Source organism: Triturus cristatus, chromosome 4_2, assembly GCF_964204655.1.
Source record: "Triturus cristatus chromosome 4_2, aTriCri1.1, whole genome shotgun sequence".
NCBI classification, from domain to species: Eukaryota; Metazoa; Chordata; class Amphibia; order Caudata; family Salamandridae; genus Triturus; species Triturus cristatus.
The window spans coordinates 343,121,721-343,142,720 of NC_140586.1; the positions used below are offsets into that span (position 1 = coordinate 343,121,721).

At 41.9% G+C, this 21,000-nt stretch overlaps 2 protein-coding genes across 5 annotated transcripts in view; one reads left to right on the forward strand and one right to left on the reverse strand.

Moving 5' to 3' along the window:
* RGS8 (regulator of G protein signaling 8) overlaps window positions 1–19,361 on the forward strand; it is a 330,667-nt gene extending 311,306 nt beyond the window's left edge. Inside the window, exons 4-5 of the mRNA XM_085601743.1 lie at window positions 5,802–5,968; window positions 17,241–19,361. Coding sequence (XP_085457869.1) covers window positions 5,802–5,968; window positions 17,241–17,423 — 350 coding nt within the window. The 3' untranslated portion in view covers window positions 17,424–19,361. The remainder of the gene's footprint in view (window positions 1–5,801; window positions 5,969–17,240) is intronic.
* The window catches only part of LOC146833845 (uncharacterized), a 170,070-nt gene that overhangs the window by 120,946 nt on the left and 28,124 nt on the right, over window positions 1–21,000 (reverse strand). The window lies entirely within an intron of this gene.

Below are 21,000 nucleotides of genomic sequence, written 5' to 3' on the forward strand. Positions count from 1 at the left end.
ATGCATGAGGAGATTTTGAAACAGGCACATGAGGGGCATCGAGGGATGTCTTCCATGAAAAGACTCATCAGGGCTACATTTTGGTAGCCTGGCTTGGATAAAATGGTGGACTGGTGTGTGAGGGAGTGTACTGTGTGTGTGTGTAAACAGTGACAAAATCCCCACCAACGGCTTATGGTCAGTCCTCAGGATTGAGCCTGCTTCCCCACACATAGTTCCGGAAGTGTGACTGTCCACATCTCACTATACATGCTCCATATCGCTCAAATTGCAGCTCTACCTTAATTAGTGACTTCAAATCACCATCTAGCTAGCTTAGGTATTTAAGAATATCTAATACAATCCTGATGTCACCATAAATGTTAATTTCTGTCAATCAAGCAATAGTTTATTTTGGGGTATTTCCCCATAAAACAGGCAACAATTTGTACACTCACTAAAATATTAAAATACAATAAATAGATAAAATACACCATGTACCTCAAAGATTTCTGATCAAATTAACCAAAAGATTTTGCAAAAACAGAGGCAGGATACATCGTCACACATGACCCAAGATACCCACTAACATATATACAACAATTAGACTGCTGCTTAAGATTTGGTTACACACAACTGTAATGGCCAAGTCCACGTTAAGAATTTTGGCAAAGCAAAAAATATTTTTTTATAATGTCAGTTTTCAGGAGCCTTGTCGCCTCCCAAAAAGGTCTTACACCTATTGAGTAACAAAGAGGCATGATCCATTTTTTCCAAGGGCCACTATCTGTCATTTGTTGGCAGTATGGTACTCTTGCATTGGCATCAACCAGCCATTGGACACACCCATCCTCATCTAACTCAAGGCAAATATAGTTCACATATTTACACTTGAACACTTACTTCTCAATCCACAGAGTGTATGATTTCTTTTTCGTAAGTGCTTAATAACTTCTACCTCTCAAGGTGTTCCTTTCTGGCACACACATGTGCAACTACACTAACTCGGTAGCAACACATCACTATACAAGTCAACTCTGAACAACACTGCCATGAATCTCTGAAAGTCTAATACTTCTGATCACAAAAACTACCATCCCTTTGAGCTGTAAACCCTCACTTGAATGATAAAGGGTCCGCTAACAAAACATTATCAGTTCCTTATGGAAGGTCAGTCTAAACATAGATGGTCTTACCAGACATAATGGGAAACAGAATTAGGCAGGCCCTTCAAAAATAAAAGAGGGGAACAGCAACTGGAGTAACATCCTTTAAAGCTTTAGAAGCGTCCAATATTAGAAGTGAATATAAATTGCTATTGAGATGGTTTTGAGTGCCTTGTCAACTGAAGCTGATGTACCTGAACTCAACAGATTTATGTTGGAGCTGTGAAGTGCAACCTGGTCCCATCATATGCAAAGAGTGGGAAGGTGAGCAAATCCAGACATTCTAGAAAGAAATATTGAGCCACAAAGACAATGCAATAGGTGAACAAGAAGTGGAGTGGAGCAACAAAATCTTGAGGTCTCACCTTCCAGGGCCAGCTCAGAGACTCATAACACTTTACTGTAAACAAAAAGGAGCCTCCTCCAGGGGGACTTTGGATGCACAATGTTTGGCACACATTGCCACTTGAGAAGCTCTTTATGTTCTTTTTGGCACAGACAAATTATTTTGCAAGATTTGGTCCCCATTCTTGGACTTCTTACACTCACTGCCAGTGGACAGAAAACTCCCACTACACTAAGCAGCTGGGGCTTGGCCTGTTCGATGCACCCTGAGGAGAAACTCTGTTGTTCATAAAGAAAGTACTGGCGGGAACAGGCTACCTAACAATGACTAATTGAGGAATAACGATGAGGCGATTCTATGCAATATATAGACATTTTTATTGAGGAGGGTTGAGTGGGCAAGGCTAGGGGTTTAATGCAGTTATTTATCTTTTTACATTTTTTTTCTGTTTTTGTTGTTGTTTGGTTTAAGTATTTAAAATGATTATTGGAGCTTTTCATAAACATTTACTTCGCACCAAGCCCTAGGGTATGCTGGTTATTGTAAAAACTATAAAACTGTGCTATATAATATTAGTTGGTAAAGTTCGTAAAGAAAGATATTATCTCTAATACAAAAACCTAATAAGCATTATTGTGGTGCATTTCTTCTATTCTGATAGTTTATTCGGGTAGATTACTAACACGAAAACCTTTGCCTATTACAGTAATCTGTGAACTTCCTTGTAACAAAGTACCTGCCTATATGTTTTAGCACATGTAATAACAACCCATCCATTGTCTTTAAGGCATACTTTTTACAATAAGTTTGTCAGGCCTACTGGCTTTGTCATAACATTCATAATAAACATAAATACCCAACACCGGCCTATTGAAGTGCAGCAAAAACACAAAAACTATAAAATTACAAATTTGGGGGCATATCAGCAACAAGGCCATATAAAATTATCGACGCTTTTGCGTCTGTTTTCGGGCGAAAAGCAGCGATAATTTTATCGCCTAATTAGCAAGGTCACGCTATCGCTTGAAACCTTGTATTAGCGCCCGGATTCTTAACGCCCAGCTTTGCATCTCTAATGAGATGCAAAGTGGGCGTTCCTGACCTGACATGACTGGAGAAATGTCGCTAAGCAACATTTCTCCTATCATCAAGCCCCACGCTATGAAGCATAGCGGCAAGAAAAGTAGTGATAACCCCTGTTATCGCTACTTTCCTTGCGCCTGCTTCAGGACTGATTTAGCCATGATATCTTATGGAAGGTGGATATCATGGCTAAGTATGTGAGGCCCTATCATCAAGCTAACGCCGAACTTCGTGAGATTATCGCTGGGTTTCCAGAGATAATCTCACTGGCAGTTAGAGCTAGGATTCTTATCGCTTTTGAGATAAGAGTTGCTAATAGCACGCTATCTCAGCGATAAAAATCCACGTTAGCCGGCGATAATTATCCTGCTTAGCGATAATTATCTCCGGTTGTTGCTGATATGCCCCTTGAAGAGAAATGCAGCTTTAAAAACAGTATACAACCACTCTCAAGAGGGCCTACGAAGAATTATCACAGTGAACCACCTACCCTCCCACCCTCACACCCACTGGCCAAGGGTTTGTCAGAGTGAGTGGACATTAAAACCTTTGCCTACTATGGTAATCTATGAGAGTTCATGTTACAAACTACATTTCTGTAGGCTTTAATATAGAGTAATAATTAGCCACACCTAAATGGATATCAGCTTTAACATATGCTTTTCACAATAAATAGGTCAGGTCTAGTGCTTTTATCATAACATTTCATAATAAAGATGTTAGGCCTATAGCCATGATAATTGGCTTGCCACCATAACCTACTCAGTCTTGCTGCATCGAGTATATATTTTGCCACAAGCCAAAAAGTGCAATGCATGCAGTCTTTTTGTGGGAGCACATAAATTCGGCCAAACCAAATCCTGTACTCAGGAGGACCAACATGTGGGTGGCGCCCAAGATCCTCTCTCAGTAGGACTCTGAAGGCTCCTATTTGTTGTTGATCACTTGAAGTCAGGTATTTGTTGCACTGTCAAGCCAGACCTAACAATCCATGTAGGTTAATTATTGCCTTCCTCCTATCTGTGCTGCTGCCAGAGAAAAACACCATAAATGAACTTGTTGTCTAAGACACTTTAATAACGTTGCACATGTCCCTGAAAATTCAAGCTCAGGCAGCTGGATAATTAAACAAAATTATCACAGCTTTGTAAAGGGCAAGAACTTTTTTTGGAAACGCACAACTTCATCCCATTCAAAACATGTACTCCTGGCTCACTACATGCAGGAACCTTCTCTCCTCATAACTCCTATATTATTGTCTGACAACAGCTACGCTATCAAACCAGACCATATAAACTGTCTCACCAAACCACATAACAGTCAAACAAACAGCCAAAAACCGGCTTACTCACTAATCTGTCAGACCAGTCCTTCTGGCACTGCCAGATCGCCCTATAGGCCAGTCTGGCCTTGCTGACTAGACACACGCTTCAGTTCTCCGTGTATGGGAGAGCCTGTGCCCTGCACTTAGCAGCACATGCTAACTTTATCAGAGCACACACCTCAAGGGCACAATACAGGCAGGTGCTTCCTAGGAGATCTCCCTGGAGCAGGAGTTCTGATCTTATGAAGATCCAGGGGGACTGTGATGGGTTAAGCAGCATTCGCTCTACATATAAGAATGTCTTGCAATCCTCAGTGAAGAGGCTGCACCAGGGATAGTCAAATCACCCAGCATCCACAACACAATAAAGAATGACTAAGAGAGAAAGGCAAGTGCTTACCTGCTCATCAGCTGGGCTTCAGGCAATCCACATGGCACACGGTGGAGAACTGTACTGTAGTGTATTGACATTGCCTCTAAAACTACGGTATATCCATCTCGCCAGAGCTGAGCCATCCCTGGAAGCTAGCTGCAAACCAATGAGAGGCCTTTCGAGGTGATTGATGGACCCTAGCCTGCTGCAATGAAAGAGTATTCCTTTGTCTTACTGTGTGGGTGGCATTTTTATGATAACATGATTTTGTCACTTTCACCTGATGCTCAAAAAAGCTCACTGTGAATGCCTGGGTAGGGTATTACCAGGGCCTGCACAGACAGGCCGACGGGACGACCCAAGAGAAGTTTCAAGGTCCTGCGAACCAGCGCTGCTTGGGAAGACTAAGGGCCCATTGTGCCCATTAGCAAACACTGGCAGAAATTAACCACTGCTAGTTCGCAAGTAGTAGTTGAACCATGCAAATTGCCATAACTCCATGAACATAAAGTATAGACCTTCTTCTGCTCTTACCTAACATTCCATCAATCCCAAGATTGATGACATCATACCTTTAAGTGCAGTCCAGACTCTGGCAGGCCTTGCTATTATTTTTTCATTCAATATAACACTACAATCCCATGGTAAACTGTATGAAGGGGAAACCCTCCCAAATTTAACAAGAGATTATCAATGCCTTATTTTGTCTATATTATGACCCTATGTTAAAGCCATGATGAGTAAGGGCCTTACCATGGCTATGATATAGGTCCATAATATACTCAGTTACTGCAAGGCACCATGAACTTTGTTTGTGACCTACCTACCCTTTTCATACCCCTCTGGTAGACATTCCACCTTACAGCTCCCTGTCTTTTGACTGTTTATGACTACAGTGCCTTTTGTTCTGTGCTATTAAGATGAAAAGATATGCTGACCATTTGCCTACTGCTCTGCTAAATGTAATCCCTGTAACAAAATAACTTCAAAAACTCCCACCTGCAGCTGGAGCCTAGAACTTTAAGAATAAGAAGTCTTCTTTAGAAATGATATTTGAACTCGAATTTGATACCATCAGTGGTGTCTCCTTGAATGAACACTGTATCGCTCCTGGCCCACACAAGATTCCAACTTTGACTCTTAGAGTACTTAGGTTGCATCACTTGAGATATAGCTTATGCCAATCTTGTTATCACGTGTACTATCATATATTATGATCTGCTTCATCTACTTTCCTGCAGATTTTAGTCCCCACTCTTCATATTTATGCACATATCAGACTCCATAACTCACCTTCCAGTAGAAGTCAGGGTCTAATTCTCATGCGGTAGTGGACCTATTGCTTCATCCACCATTTTTTACCTGAAAACACTTCTCATATTTTAAGCGTACTTTATTTAATCTTCTAACTTGTATTTCTTTTTTAACCTCTTCATTCCATTTGGATTCTTCTTCATCCTCCGCTTGCCTCCTTCACACACCACTCAGCCCCCTTCTGTTCTCAAGTGAACCTCTTTTTGCCATCTGCAGATGGACGAGTCGTTTTCCGAGCATTCCTCAAGACAGAGTTCAGTGATGAGAATCTTGAATTCTGGGTGGCCTGCGAGGACTTCAAGAAGATCCGTTCAACTTCTAAACTGGCCTCCAAGGCTAAGAAGATCTACCAGGAATTTATTGATGTGCAAGCTCCTCGAGAGGTAGGCTTATGCATGCAAGAAGAGTATTAGAAGTGAGATGGAGAGAGATCACGAGCATAACATTTTTCTATTGATAGCTTTGTTTACCATTTCTCTTTGAGATTCTTCTACTAGTAAATTAACACTTTTAGAGGGGATAGATGTCTCCCCAAGCATTGTGATAACTTCAGTGTTAGATCAAGAATATCCCCTCTATGGCCCCCTATCTTGAGTTCCTGACTGCTGGTATCATCTGGTGTTCTGATTTTTTGACAGTGGGGGTCACGCTAATATAGGGAGTGCACAGAGGCCCAAGCCTGTCCCTGACATTGAATAGGTTCTAGACCTATCCTTTGACCTGGAGAGGCACACCAAGCTTACCATTACTTGGTAACAGTGGATTACAGTCTCTGTCATGATATTAATACATGGAGCAGTGGTGGCAGCATACCGTTTTTGAAAGAATTAATAGCGTGACTGGAGTGGAGGCCTACTGGCCCACTCATGTAAAGTTCTACTTCTATGTGCATACCAAGTCCTTAGCGCTCATATCCCGATTGCATGATAGGCATGGTGGTGGGAATAGCTTACGTGGTACATGCTTAATGTGTGTGAGTGAGGAATGGAGGACAGTGCAATCCATTTTAAATACACCTGGCATGGCCTTCCTCAAGAGGGATGTGAGGGCTGTGGTTTTGAATCAGTGAAAGTGTATTGCTCACATTCGTGAAGCTGGAGGGAGGAGACCTGGATGATACCTAGACACTGAAGTGAGTGGAGAGGAGACCAGGTTCCTTTAGATATTCTATGGGACATTTTGATTTGCAAGGAGCTGTTGATTTGTCTTACTGATAACTGCCATTTGGTGGTTGGCAGGGATGAGGAGTCTGTAAAGTATTGTAAAAGGTGACAACACTTTAGATGAGGTCTGCCCTCTGTTTTTGACTGACTACTCCTTTTGGACCAAAGACAACCAGGTGCACAGTGACAGTCGTTCCATATGTTCCTTGATTGAGAAAACCTTGCTGTGGGGAGCCTCACTATACCCAAAGGCTATGTATGGAGAGCAGCCTGGGAAGGGGCTTGAAGAGAGAGCCGCCCTATCTTAAGGAGTGCTCCGCAGAGTACTAAGAGGGCTGCTGTTATGTAACGTTACGTTACTAGTTTTTTGTATAGCGCCCATACACCAGGTTTTTTGATGCTCATGATGGTACTAGTCATACGCTTGTCTGAAGAGCCATGTCTTCAGGAGTTGCCGGAATCTCACATAGCTAGGGGTAGATCTGATCTCAAGAGGGAATGAGTTCCAGTTGAGGGGCGCGAATAGAGAAAATCTAGAGCGACTCAGTCTCTTCCTTTTGAATGTAGGGATTGCAAGGAGATTCATATGGGTGGATTTAAAATTTTGTTTGGAGTTATAGTTTCTTGATTCTGGATGATATAAAGACTGGGCTATAAAGATAATACAGCGCGTCTTGAAGAAGGTTAGTTGTTTTACTGGCAACCAATGTAGCTTCCTCATCAAGGGAGTAATGTGGCAGTGTCTGGGCAATTGAAAGATTAGCCTGGCTGTTTGGTTTTGTGCCAGTTAGAGTCTACAATTCATTTGTTTTGGAAGGCCAAGGTAGAAAGAGTTTGTGTAGTCTATCCTTGAAATGATTAAGGTGATGAGGACCTGAACCAGGGCTTCAAAGGTAAGGAAAATGCCAATATTCCTGATTTTGTGCAGCTGTAAGAAACAGGAGGACATTACCACTCCTAATTGGGGTATCATAGAACTATTCTTGTCAATCAGTGCCCATTCTGGGGGGGAGGGGGCATAAGGAGGAGTTCCCCAGATCATGTTTTTTTTGGGGTGACGACGATTTTTGTCTTGTAAAAGTTTCATTTTAGATGGTTGCTATTCATCCAGTCTTGGATGAAAGACATTGTGCTTTGAAAGGCTTCCTTGGATTCAGAAGAGGCATCTATAGTAAAGAGTAGCTGTATATCGTCTGCATAGTTATAAATTCTGACATTCATTTCCTTTAAGGAATTAACTACTGGACATATATACGGGTTGAAGAGGGGGTACAGAAAAGATTTCTGAGATACTCCACAAGAAAGTCGGACCTTGGGTGAGTTAAAGGGAGATTGCTGGACTGATTTCGAATGGTCCTTTAAAAAAGAGATAATCCATGCAAGCGATGTGCCCTGCAAGCCCGCAGCCCCAACAGGGCTAACCAGGAACACATGGTCGATCGTGCCAAAGGCTACTGACAGGTCAAGGAGGACCAGTGCTTGGATAGTGCCCCTGTTGGCATCTTCTCTCATACCATGCACAACTGATAGGTTTACCACTTCGGGGAGTAGGCTGGCTGAAAATCTGCCTGATGGGGTCAAGGAAGTTAGATTCCTCCAAGAAGGAGCAGAGGTATCTGGCAGCATGTGCTTCTAACATCTTCACTAAGTATGGTAACAATGAGATGGGCTGGTCATTTTTCAAGGTGAGTGGGTCTTCACCAAGTTTCTTTTGGAACGGGACCACTGTAGCCTCTTTGAAACAGCAAGGTACAGTGACTTGACTAAGGGACTGATTGAGGGGGAGATGGCTAGGTCAGGAAAGTGTGAGAACATTTTTTTAAGACTCTCATAGGGCAAATATCAATGGGGGATCCGCACTTGACTTTTGTCGGCAGGTCCATGAAGCAATCCTGGCTGAGAGCGGGAAATTCAGATAATGCGAATGGATTTCTGTCTTCAGTATTAGTTGCCTTGTAGGGGGAGGGGCTTGCAGGTATGCTATGTTTTCTTGTTTTAATCTTCTCAATAAAGAAAGAGTTGAGGGTTTTGAGAGGTTAGGCTAGTGGTGGTCACCCTCTCAGGATTTGAAGGAACAATGCTGAAGATTTTCTTTGAATTATTCACAGAATTTAACATTTTATTTGAGAACAAGTTGGGTTTGGCATGCCTGATTAGTGTTTTATATTCTTTAAGATGTACTGAATAGACTTTTTTATTGCCAGTTGAGTAGGTATTCAGCCATTTATGTTCAGTGTGATACATTTTAGCTGTTTTCAAATCTTCTTAGAACCCTTTGGATGCATTGGACACCTGGCCTGTTTGGATCTCTGGAGAGGGACATGTATATTTCTGGCAACTGTTAGCTAGTTGGTGATTCAATCCTCATGTTGGTCTAAGTTGTCATTTGAGTTAGGTAGAGTGATGGTTAGTGATTCACAAAAGGAGTTGATATCTACTCAAGATCAATTTCTGGAAAGGATTCCGGGACATGGAGAGATTTTGTTTTAGAGGGGCCAGTCTGATAAATGAGAATTTAATTAGGTAGTGGTTGGACCGTTTGTTTGGAGTAACAATAGGATTGGCCACTGATAGGTTAGTGGACCAAACCTGATATAGCGTGTGACCTTTATTGTGGGTGGATAGGAATGCATGCTGTTCAAAGTTTAGGCTGTTGAGCAGCTCGGTTAGCTCTGTGGATGATTGCCCACCAGCGTCCTCATTTGCCCAGTAGTGGAGTTTGCCTATTAACATAATCTTAGCATGGTCAATGACTAAAAGAGACATGGACTCTGAGAGGAGCTGCGGGAATTGTCAAATGTGGCTAGGGGGTCTGTGCACCAGAGCACTTGATAGGGGAGAGGTTGGAGATTTGGGTTTAATCAGGAGGCTGTGGGGATAACAAATGAGGAAAGACTGGAGAACCTGAGATGCTTCTTGATTACAGATGCCACTCCTCCCCCTATTTTGCCGTTGGGTCTATTAGTTGGAGTAAGTACTAAGCTTCTGGAAGAGCAGCTAGCATATTTGGAGGGGATTCGCCCGTTAATCAAGTTTCCATTAAGAATAGGATATCCGGGGATTCAGAGTCAATGGGTTCAATATTTCAATCTGGTGTTTGACCGTAGATCTAGTGTTAAGATAAGTGACCGTAAGTTGGTTAGTGTCAGTCGGTTTGGTCAAAACAGTCGAAGGGATATTATTTGAGAGACCTAGGTTATGTAGCTTTGCCAGGGTGAAGGGGTCTAGTTGATAGCTTACCGAGTGTAGGTGTTTCAGGTCATCAGAGGAGTAGTAACGTGTTTGGGCATAATATATGGACCCTGGCCCATGCCGGCTATGGACGGGCATAGACGGGCTTGCCTTTGGCATGCCAGCAGTGTGCCAACTGCACGTGTCCATTGTGCATCCATGCCACTGCTTCCCTTAAATTGGCTGAGGGCTCTAACAGGCTCCACCCCTTACTGTCCAGATTGGTTCCCCCATGACCAATCAGTGAAATTTGCAGCACACAAACGTCTAGTTTCCAACACAGTATTACGATAATGTGCTCAATTTAAAAGGTGCTTAATTGTTTTTTAAACTGCTGTTGTGCAACGAGGGCGTGTGCCTGCCTGAAGGGACAGCCTCCCAGTGGTGAGGTGGTAGCACCTGACTTCTGAAACACTTGCCAGAATAACTGTGTACCTTTCCTGGGGTGCCTAAAAGTCTGTCTGCCAGCTGAGAGCTGGAAGGAGCCTGCCTAGCTTGCAAGAGAAGAGACTGTTCAGGAAGGAACAAAGTGAAGCATGTTGTGTTCTAGAGTTGCAGGAAGGAGCAAAGTGCAGTATGTTGTGTTCTAGAGTTGTATTTCTCTCCTGTATTAGAGCATTCGTGTCCAACATTCCAGCATGAGTCTCGACTGTTGAAAAAAGACCAGGAGGAAGGTTGGACACACCGTTAGTACGGGGCTTGACCATATAAGAAGAATAAACTTGGATTCAAGATGCAGCAAAGTAACTAGTTGATTCTCCTTAAATTTAATTTTGGTGTGATTTGTGGAGCCTTCTTATTAATTTTTTTCTGTCTCTTTATTTACAAAATGAGCGCATTGAATTTTCCTGTTCCACAGCCTTTTTATGATAAAAAATGAACCAAACATTAAATGGGAACAATGGAGAGAGCATTTTAACAACTATTTGTCCGATTTTGACGAGGAAGACTTTTCTCTGGGAATGCAAAAAAAGATCCTTTTACATTTAGTTTAGTCCTGGTGGTCTCAAAGTTTACAATCACATCGACAAAAAAACCTAGATCGGGAGATGAGGGTGTTGTATTCACTAATCTAAATACCTATCTTTAGCCCACTGTATGCACTGCAATTGACCGCTATAATTTCTACCACAGAAAAGAGGGAGAAAAAGAAACAATTGAGGATTACATTTCAGCTCTAAACAAATTGCCTCTTACATATAAATTTGGCAATTTAAATGATGACCTGGTAAGGGATCAGGTCATCATGCTTTGCAATAATCCTAACCTTCAAGACCGATTAAGGGTTATAGGTGATGCCAAGCTTAAAGAGATGGTTACAATTGTAGCTAATCAGAACTTATCTCTAGGTGTGCAAAGGCTGTTATTGCTACCAACAAAGAGGAAAGTGTAAGAGGAGTGGTAAATAAATCTTCTATTAAAAAGAAACCTGAAGAGAAACCCGAGCAAGACTCCAGCAAAAATAAAGAGTCGAATTTCAGAAGGACCGGTGGACGATGCAAGCAAGATTTTAGAGGAGAACGACATATGGAAGAAATAGAGGAAAATGCTATTACTGTGCTAGTCCGAGCCATTTTGTTCATGATTAAAGATGTCCTGCATTGCACCAACGGTGTTCAAATTGTAAAGTCAAGGGACATTTTACAAAAGTATGTTGCAAATCTAAATTTGTAAAGAAGAATCTAATGAGGAGGAGTGTCTGCGTGTTTTAGAAGAAGAAGATGTACAAGTTCTAAATGTACATGAAGAGGCTTTAGAAATTGAGGGACAATGTAGAAAGAAACCATTATGTGAGGTTGTAGCAGGAGGCTTGTGAGTCAAACGTGTGGCAAATTTTGGGTCTTCATCTAGCAATGTCAACAAACAAGTATGAAATTAACTATTTGTAAGTAAATTGGGTACGGAATTATCCCAACCTGACATCAAATCCTTAGTTTTCACAGGGGAAACCATAACATTGCTGAGGTTTCATGATTTAAAATTTGAATTTAAAGGGAGACATGCAAATTAAAATGTATGTGTCCAGGCACGGTCCTTCTGTCCTTGGATGGTGGGATCAAGGCGAATTAGGTATTCTTCTGGATCCCAACATTCCGGATCCGGAGGTTGTCGTGGAATATGAATCTAACCTTTTAGATAAATTTGTCAGGGAATTTATTGGTAACATAGGAGAGTTTAAAGGGTTTGCACATAAAATTATATTAAAGCAAGATGCCGTACCCAAAATACACAAGGCCCACAATTTTCCATTGGGAATTAGGGAAGAGGTCATTACAGAATTGAACGGGTTGGAAAGTAGTGGCATGATTAAACAAGTCAAATCTTCTGACTAGGGCACACCCTTGGTTGTAGCCAGGTAATTGAATGGCAAGATCAGATTGTGTGTTGACCTCAGAGACCTCAATAAGAACATATTTGTTGATCAATTTCCTCTTCCACGTATAAATGAATTATTGTCTTTAACAAGAAGAATGAGCTACTTTTCGACAATCGACCTAACATCATCATACCACCATGTATCATTACACCCAGATATTAAACACCTGATGGCTTTTATAATGCAGATTGGGTGTTATCAGTTTAGAAGGGTCCTTTTGGCCTAGCTTCGGCAGCTGTTTCAGCATTCAATATACAAATTATTGTGTAATGTATGTAATATGACTTTCTTCCAGGATTGCATTTTAATAATGGGAGAAAACAGAGAAGAATATGATAAGACATTAAGGAAAGTATTGGGAATTCTGGAAGATCATGGGTTGACAGCAGAAGCTGCTAAATGTGCAATAGGGGACAGGAAGGTCATGTACTTGGGTTACGAAATCAGTTGTGATGCCATTCCACCTAAAGAGGATCTGGTATCATTATCAAAAAAGCCACACCACCCAGTAACAAAGAAGGACTGCGGGCTTTTGTAGGATTAGCCGAATATAAGTCTAAATTCAGGCAAACTTTCTCATGCAAAATGAACCCTATTGAAAAACAGGAATTCTTTTGTATGGTTCCCAGATTGCCGAACAGCGTTTGAGCGTTTGAGTGTATCAAAGAGGACATTAGTGAGGCACTGTTTCTTCACGGTCAAGATACTAAGTGCGAGGAAAATATAACTACTGATGCCAGTGGAAAAGGGATTGGAGCAGTGTTGTCCCAGAGTGATGCAGTAGGTAAAGAACGTGTGGTGGCATTCGCATCAAGAGTATTAACCCCCAGAGGAAAAATACTCTGTTCTAGAAAGAGAAACTCCAGGGTGTTTTGGGGGTTTGCACCATTTCTGGCAATTTGTTTGGGGTTCAAAACTACTTCTTTGAACTGATCACAAAGCACAATGCAAAGTACTTACAACACAGGGACTCAACAATGTCTCACCAAGGAGTGCAAGGTAATCTATGCATCTACTAGGTTTCCGTTATGAAGTACAATATTTGCCAGGAGTGCAAAACAAATTTGCTGATTGAGTAGAGTTTCTTTACCTTATTAGTGAACCTCCTGATGAGTGGAATGATTGTTGGGTGGCAGTATAAGGGACCAAGGATCTAGCAGGAGTGAACAATGAAGCATGGTTAAGTGAGACTAAATATGATGTTATTTTGAGCAGAATCATGGATATGATCATAGAATGATGGCAGGAGAAAAAAACAGCTGGGTATTTAGCTGCGTATTGGAAAGTCAGGAATGAATTATCTGTTGAAAATGATCTGCTGTTCAGGGGTGGACATTTGGTGCCACCAATTTCTTTACGTGAAAGGATCATAAATTGGTGTCCTGAAGGCCATCTAGGCATATTTAAAACTGAGAGTAGAGTGAAACATTTATACTGGTGGCCAGTGATGGACAAAGTTGTAGAAAAACTTGTGAGAGATTGCTTAAAGTGTGTCAACTCAGATAAAAACCAAGTAAATTTAAAACCTTCTTTACATTCTATTGAAGCATCAGAGTCACCATGGGAAAAAATAGGAAGGACCAGTACAGAATACAGTAGGAAGGCCTGAATATGCCATTGTCGTAGTAGACCTTTTTGCCAAATGGCCAGAGTTAAAGATTGTGGATTTAGCAGACTCTTTAGTGGACGTAGAATTCTTAGAAGAACTTTTTCATAGAGAGGTTTATCCAAACCTTTATCAGTACAATGGTGATCAATCCATGTCATTTAAGTTCAAGAAATGTGCTAAGAATTTTGGTATTTCCCACAAAACCACATCCATGTACAATCCTGAGGGTAATGGTTGTGTTGAACGTTTTAATAGCGTGATCAAAGGAATCATAACAATGTCCAATAGTTCAGCTCTGTGTAGACGAGTTGGTGAGAGTAAAAAAAGGAATGCTGGTAAGAAAAGGATAAAGCAGATTTTCGGATCTTTTGTAAGTAAAATATGTTTTGTGCAGCGCTGCCTTACTAAGTGATGGTGAAGTCTGGCATGCCATTAGATTGGTTTTATGCAATGGTAAACCCAACAACAGGAAGTCTGAGTACAGGTGTATACCGGTTAGTAGTAAGTTTGATTGGTTAAATGAAGCGTTGGAAAGTGAAAAGAAGCAAATTGACAGTGAGATTGTTAACATGGAATCGTCTAATAGTTCTCATAAGAGTATCACTAAAAATAGAGTTTTGCTAGGGGCACCTAATATTAAGACTAGAGTTACTCCGTCTTCCATCATTAAAATGAACAACAAAGATATGTTCGCTAGATCTGGAAGGAGAATTGTTAAACCTTCCTATTTGCATGATTTTGTGAAATGGAATTGTAATGACTCTCTATATTGTTTATTGTTTCATTATCATTAATCCTACTCCTTGTAGGTTTTTTTTGTTTCCTATTGCAATAAGTGGTGGAACTGTATGTTTTCTTATATTACTTTATTACAATGTTTTCACCTTATTCTTATTTTGTTTATGTAATTCTCAAATTACTGTACTACTTTCTCTGTTAATACTAGAAATGTATTTTACAAGGAGGGGGATGTGTTGTGCTCTAACGTTGTATTACGCTCTTGTATTAGCGTGTTTGTGTCAAACATTCCAACACGAGTCTTGACAGTTGAACAGAGACCGAGAGGAAGGTTGGACACACCGCTAGTACGGGGCTTGGCCACATAAGAAAAATAAACTTGGATTCAAGGTACCTGGAAGTGCGTCAGTGTCATGTTTCGGATTCTACACAACACATCCCCTGTGTTTATGGGGCACCTTGAAGAGGGGGCATAAAAGAGGATCCTTAAGGCTCTCCTGACTGTTCTAGCTTGGAACCTCAAATACGTGACAACTTGTTTGTTGATGCCCAGTCAAGACTCTTAACTGTATGTTGGTATTCGGCCCATGCGGTGTTGAAACTGCTGGTGCTGTGATCAGCCCCTGCAGGGCTGCAGCTGCTGGTATAATCAACCCATGCTGGGCTGAAACTGATGAAGTTGCAATCGCCCATGACCGGGCTGCTACTGCTGAAAGTGTGATGGCTCCATGTGGGGGCGGCAACAACCAATGTGGCGATTGACCTGTGCAGGATTTCATCAGCTGAATTCTTGACCTACCAAGTGTCGTAAGGCCCAGAACCTATTCATAAATCCACTGACCCATTGGCCCTTAACCATAAGCATTTTGAGATAAATAAGTGTATAAAGTAGTCCCTCTACGAGGATTATAGTTTCATCAAGTAACTATAATACTTACTGGACCTTTACTGTATACCTTCCCAAATGTATCTGATGTGTTTTTTTATAGAATCAATAAAGATATGTTTAAAAAACAATGGGAAGCATTTTAATAATGTTTTTAGTCAGAAGCTGATTGCCAGTTGAAGACGGAGCACATGTGAACATGGACAGTCACTGTTCGCTTTAAAAGACACTCAGACCTGAACTAGCAATCAGCTTCTGACTAAAAACAATTGGAATTGCTTATGATTTTCTTGAAAATCATATGCACACTTAGAGATCCTGTATTCTAAGTACTCAGAGATCCATGCATGTGTACACAGGTTGACTGACTAAAAAGCATGTCCAGCCTAAATGATCTCCCATCAACTCTTTTACAAGGGCAAGCACTTACAGACTTCCTAGCACCTACTGCCTGCAATTTTCAGCAGAGCTGAAATATTCTCCACTTCCCAGTAGGCAGCATGTACTCTGGCATACTGGGCACATGGTTTTCTAGCTTTTATGCAATCACTGTTTTTGTCACCTTTTGACACAAAGATCGCGCATGGTCCACACAGCTTTAGCCACCCCAATCTCAATTGCTGCCCTGTGGCTGTCCAAGGCCATTATCAATCCAATTACTACTTCTGTATCACTACTTTTTCTGAGGGCTCTGACACTTTGAAAGGTCAAGGTTCTGTAGACTAATTTCTTCCTTTTGAGATCAGTACCCTAACTTCCCACCCACCAGCATTAGTGACTCAAAATATCATGAGTAGATGCACCAACAAAGAGAGGTTTTTCACTATATGATGCTAGAAACTGTGAACTGAAGTTTGGTCCCCCAACCGTTGATAGGTTTCAGTAAGTATGGATATGGGATTAGCGGGCCCAGCCTGGTTTATAAGGAGTGTACACTGCCAATCATATGTGCATTAGTACTCTCCCATTCACAAAATCACCACCACCCAATTTGGAAGTTACAGACAATGAATTGACCAGTAACAGCGCTTCAGTCGCAGTTCCTGCAACGTAGGTCTACAATGGACAAAGGACAAGGAAAAATCGTAAGAACATGTACTATGATAAGCCTAAATGTGGGAATGGTTTCCAGGATCCAGGAAATTATAAATGATCCATTCCTTACTGCTCAGCTCCAAAGCTCCTGTCGCACTAAACTCCCACATTAAGACCATGAAAATGTTTGAAATGAAAATTGAATCCACCATGAGTATTCAAGTGCAGCGTTCCCTAACATGTTTACCTCTTTGAGTAGGTCAGCTGTATGGGTGGGTATCTCTTTGTGTACCTGTAGTACTTCTGTTTCTAGAGGAACGTCTTGAATGTGCGAATTGGTGATGACGGGAGGATAGAGAGAAGTAGATGTTTGCCGAAGGGCTGCCTTAGACCCTATGACAAAATTGCCACTGGCGTACTTAGCAAGGGAGCACTAGACACCTGGTTCCCATAATTTCTTACTGGGTTCTTGCTCTTAGATTGCCTTATCTAATTGTGTCATTCTCGATTTTCAATGTGTTGCATGTACAACTATGTGGATATAAGTAAACATTCTATTCTTTATTTGGCTTATTGCTTGTTTTCTGACTTAAGCCCACTCTTCTTTCTGCTGCAGGTAAATATTGACTTCCAGACCCGGGAGGTGACGAAGAGCAACTTGTATGAGCCAACAACTGCCTGCTTTGACCAGGCCCAAGTGCGAGTGCGCAGTCTCATGGAGAAGGACTCCTACCCAAGGTTCATCCGTTCCAAGATATACAACGATGTGTTGAGCCTCACTCAGAGGAGGCCTAGTTAAAGCAAATGCCCAGACCCAAAAACCATGGTCAGATGGCCCAAAAGAGTGTGCTGCACACAATGGAGAAAATGAAAGAATGACAACTGCCGACGGTTTCATATTTTCTTGTGGTTTTGTGTCAAACAGATCTAGCCTTCCTTTTTGTGATGAACCATGGATGGCAATGCTTCAGGTATAGCTAAGTTGTGCATAAGAAGGGTTGTTAGTTATAATTCCCCTGACAGACCAAGCATTGCACAGCAGTAGGAAAAGAACGTGGGAAGAACAACCAAAGATCCATGAGTCTCTCTAAATGAAGTCACACATATCCTTCACTGACGACTGCAGGACCAAACAACACTGGGAGAATGGATGGAAAGGATAAAGCAAGGCGATGGTAATGAGTACTGGTGACTGGAAACAGAAAGCTAAAAGATACAAGAAGAAGAAAGTCTGAGGGTTAGCAGGGGAATACAATAGAAAAAGTAGTGGATTGTGAGAAGACAGAGAAAGAGAGAGAGAGAGAGACAGACAGATAGGGGGGACAAAGAAGGACAGCGATGATGGGGGAGAGAGAGGAGGATTAGCAGGAAAGATGGACAGAAAAAAGGTGGGTAAGGTAGGGTGTAAAGAAACAAAAAATGTGTACTCTTTAGGAATGTGAGACATGAAGTCAAAATAGAGAAGCAAGATCAAGTGAGATTGGCTTATCATTGCAGGGTCACAATGCAGCCTTGCCCACAAGGAAAACCAGCCTCACTGCCTCCTTCTGTGGATGCGTCTGCTTACGCTTTACATTGTAGATGGACTTTCCCCTCTATGAGTGGTGTGTTTTATTGTTGCCTGGCCATCTTTACTTAGGTGTGTCAATCCTGGACTCTTTTGCAACCTGTGAACCAGTTTTAGGCCCAACTGGGCATTGTGAACATGTGACTAACTCCTCTATGTAATGCCTCTTATGTGCTGTGCAGCATCTGTGCTCTCCATGCGTACATAGTGTGGTATTATTAGACTTTTCTGTGTAACACAGTGCATTGTTGGACACTCTCCAGAATATTAACCAGTGTTCAGCCAATCTGGGCAATATGCTGCCACTTTGAGTACCTGTGTTTAATAGTAACCCTGGTTGTGCTGTTCTGTGCCAGTGCAGGCCATTTTATGGAACTCAGAAAATTGTTGGGTCTCTCTGATTAATAGGCTCCTATTCAGCATGCAGCTGTGTGGGAAACAGTGAGCAGTATGAAGAGTTGTCAGACAACTCTGGGAAATATGTACTCAATGTTGGCCCTTCTCTGTATTGTGAAGGAAAGTCACTTGTAATATGCAGCAGTTTTCAGCTCCTTTGATTTGTAGTAGCAATGTTAGGATTTCTGTGCAATATGCAACAGCCTTGGGTCTTTCTGTGCAATGTGAAGCACTTTGTGCAATATGTGTCAGTGGCTATATCCTTGTGCTGTACACAGTATTGTTGGACACCTTTGTGGAATATGTGAATGTTAAGCTTTTCTGTTGATTGAACATCAGTCCTGGAGTCTTCTCGGTGTTGTTGGGCCTGTCGTTGGTATGTTGTTGACTGTTAAGCCGCTGTGTGCACCATGCAGCTTTGGTGGATCCCTATGCGCAATATGAGGTATTTTCTTGCAACTTTGAGTGATATCTATCAGGTTTGGGTCCTTTTATGCAATATGTGGCAGAGACCTGTCCCTATATGTGTTGTACAACAGTGGGTGGCTCATTCACGTGGCTGTGTGTGGCCATCTATGCAATATACAGCAGCCGTGGACTCTTGTGTGCAATATAAAGCAGCGTTTGGCCAATATGAGCAAAGCAGAATATTTTTGTTTAACATCTCTGTGCATTGTGTGGCACTGTTCTGTCTTTCGATTGATGTACAGCAGGGTGGAGTTGCTCTGTATGACATGTTGTGTGTGAGTCTCCACTATGCAGTAATCAACAGTGTTGGGTCCTTGTTTACAATATACTACAACTTTGAGCCCTAGTATAAGATGGCCCTTCTGGGGCATGTGCATCAAGGCTGGATCACTCTTTTCATGAGGTAATTCATATTGATTCATACAAAAATTGCATAAAGATACAATCTTTCATGTAAAGTTGAAAAAGTGGTTAACGTTTTGATGTGTCAGAGCTGGTTGTATCATGAATGAAAGATACTTGGCAAACACATAGAGCACCAGCTAGCCAATTCAACAGTGTGTCCTCTCCCCAGTGGTCGCTACCTGTGAGTTGTGGGCAGTCGATAGCAAAGTTTATGTTACCACTTGACCCTATTTTTTCTATGCAGTACTACCTGTCATGTTGCCAATATTATAGCGGTGGCATTTACCAATGGTTATCAAAACAGGGAACCAGGCACTGCACTATTCTGCAATGGGATGGGTACTTCCATGACAAAGTATACCAGTGACCACTTTCCCAACTCCTGAGGACCAGGGTCCCTGGACTTTTGGTGGTGTTCAGCATATCAGTTGCATACACAGCTGGTGCTATGCAAAGCGGTTCCTATGCGAGCATGTGATTAACCAGTAGGAAATAGCAACAGGGAATCAATAGTGCTTACCAATGTCTATTGGGGAATCAGCAGAATAGCTGCTGAGAATTCGGCAACACTTCAGCTGTGCTTACAAATAACTGCTGGGAAATCAACAGTGCTCAGGATTAGCTGCTGGAGATTCAGCAGTGCTTACCAATAACTGCTGGAAATTCAGCAGTGCTTACCAACGGCTGCTGGGGAGTCAGCAGTGCTGAGGAATAGTGGTTGGGGTATCAGCTCTGCTTACAAATAACTGCTGGGAAATCAACAATGCTTAGGAATAGCTGCTGGGGATTCAGCAGTGTTTAGGAATAGCTGTTGGGAATTCGACAATGCTTAGAAATAGCAGTTGGGGAATCAGCAGTTCTTATTAACAACTGCTGGGGAATTAGCAGAGCTTAGAAACACCTGTTGGGAATCCAGCAGTTCATACGGATAGCTGTTGGTTGTTGCTACCAGTTATGACATCAATTGACTTCGTTAAGTGAGACATTTTTCATAAGACTGTGCAGGGAGCAAGAGGTAATCAACAAAAAACCTGGTGTGTGTACATAGCTGTTCCTTACTCTTGTAGCCACATCCAGAGCACTTCACTCACCCATCTCTTTGTTAAAGCCTCCTCCTGGGGCCGGATATTTCCTCTAGGTGCTCTGGTAACAGAAGCCCTTCCACAGCTTTCCTCTCTAGGGTGTAGGTGAGTGATTCATTGCTTTATCCAGAGCTCCGAGTACAGGTTCTATCCGACGTCCAGCGTCGGCGCTACAGGTTTCCCAAGCTGAATTTTAAAACAGCAATTACAGAAACAGCTCTACACCAAATAGTGCAAATTAGGCAACTTGTAGAACCAGGTTCACAGTCACTTGGCACCAGGTGTTGGTGAAGAACTTTTCGCTGTGTGCACCAAAAGTAGCACAGAACTTCTTGTTTCGCTTTAGCAAGTACTCTTAAGACTTGAAAGAGTTAGCTCAGCTTGAGCACATATATAACTGTGTCTCAAGCTCGGTATTCCTCAAGCAGTGGCACTGTTTACCTATATAAAGATCAGAG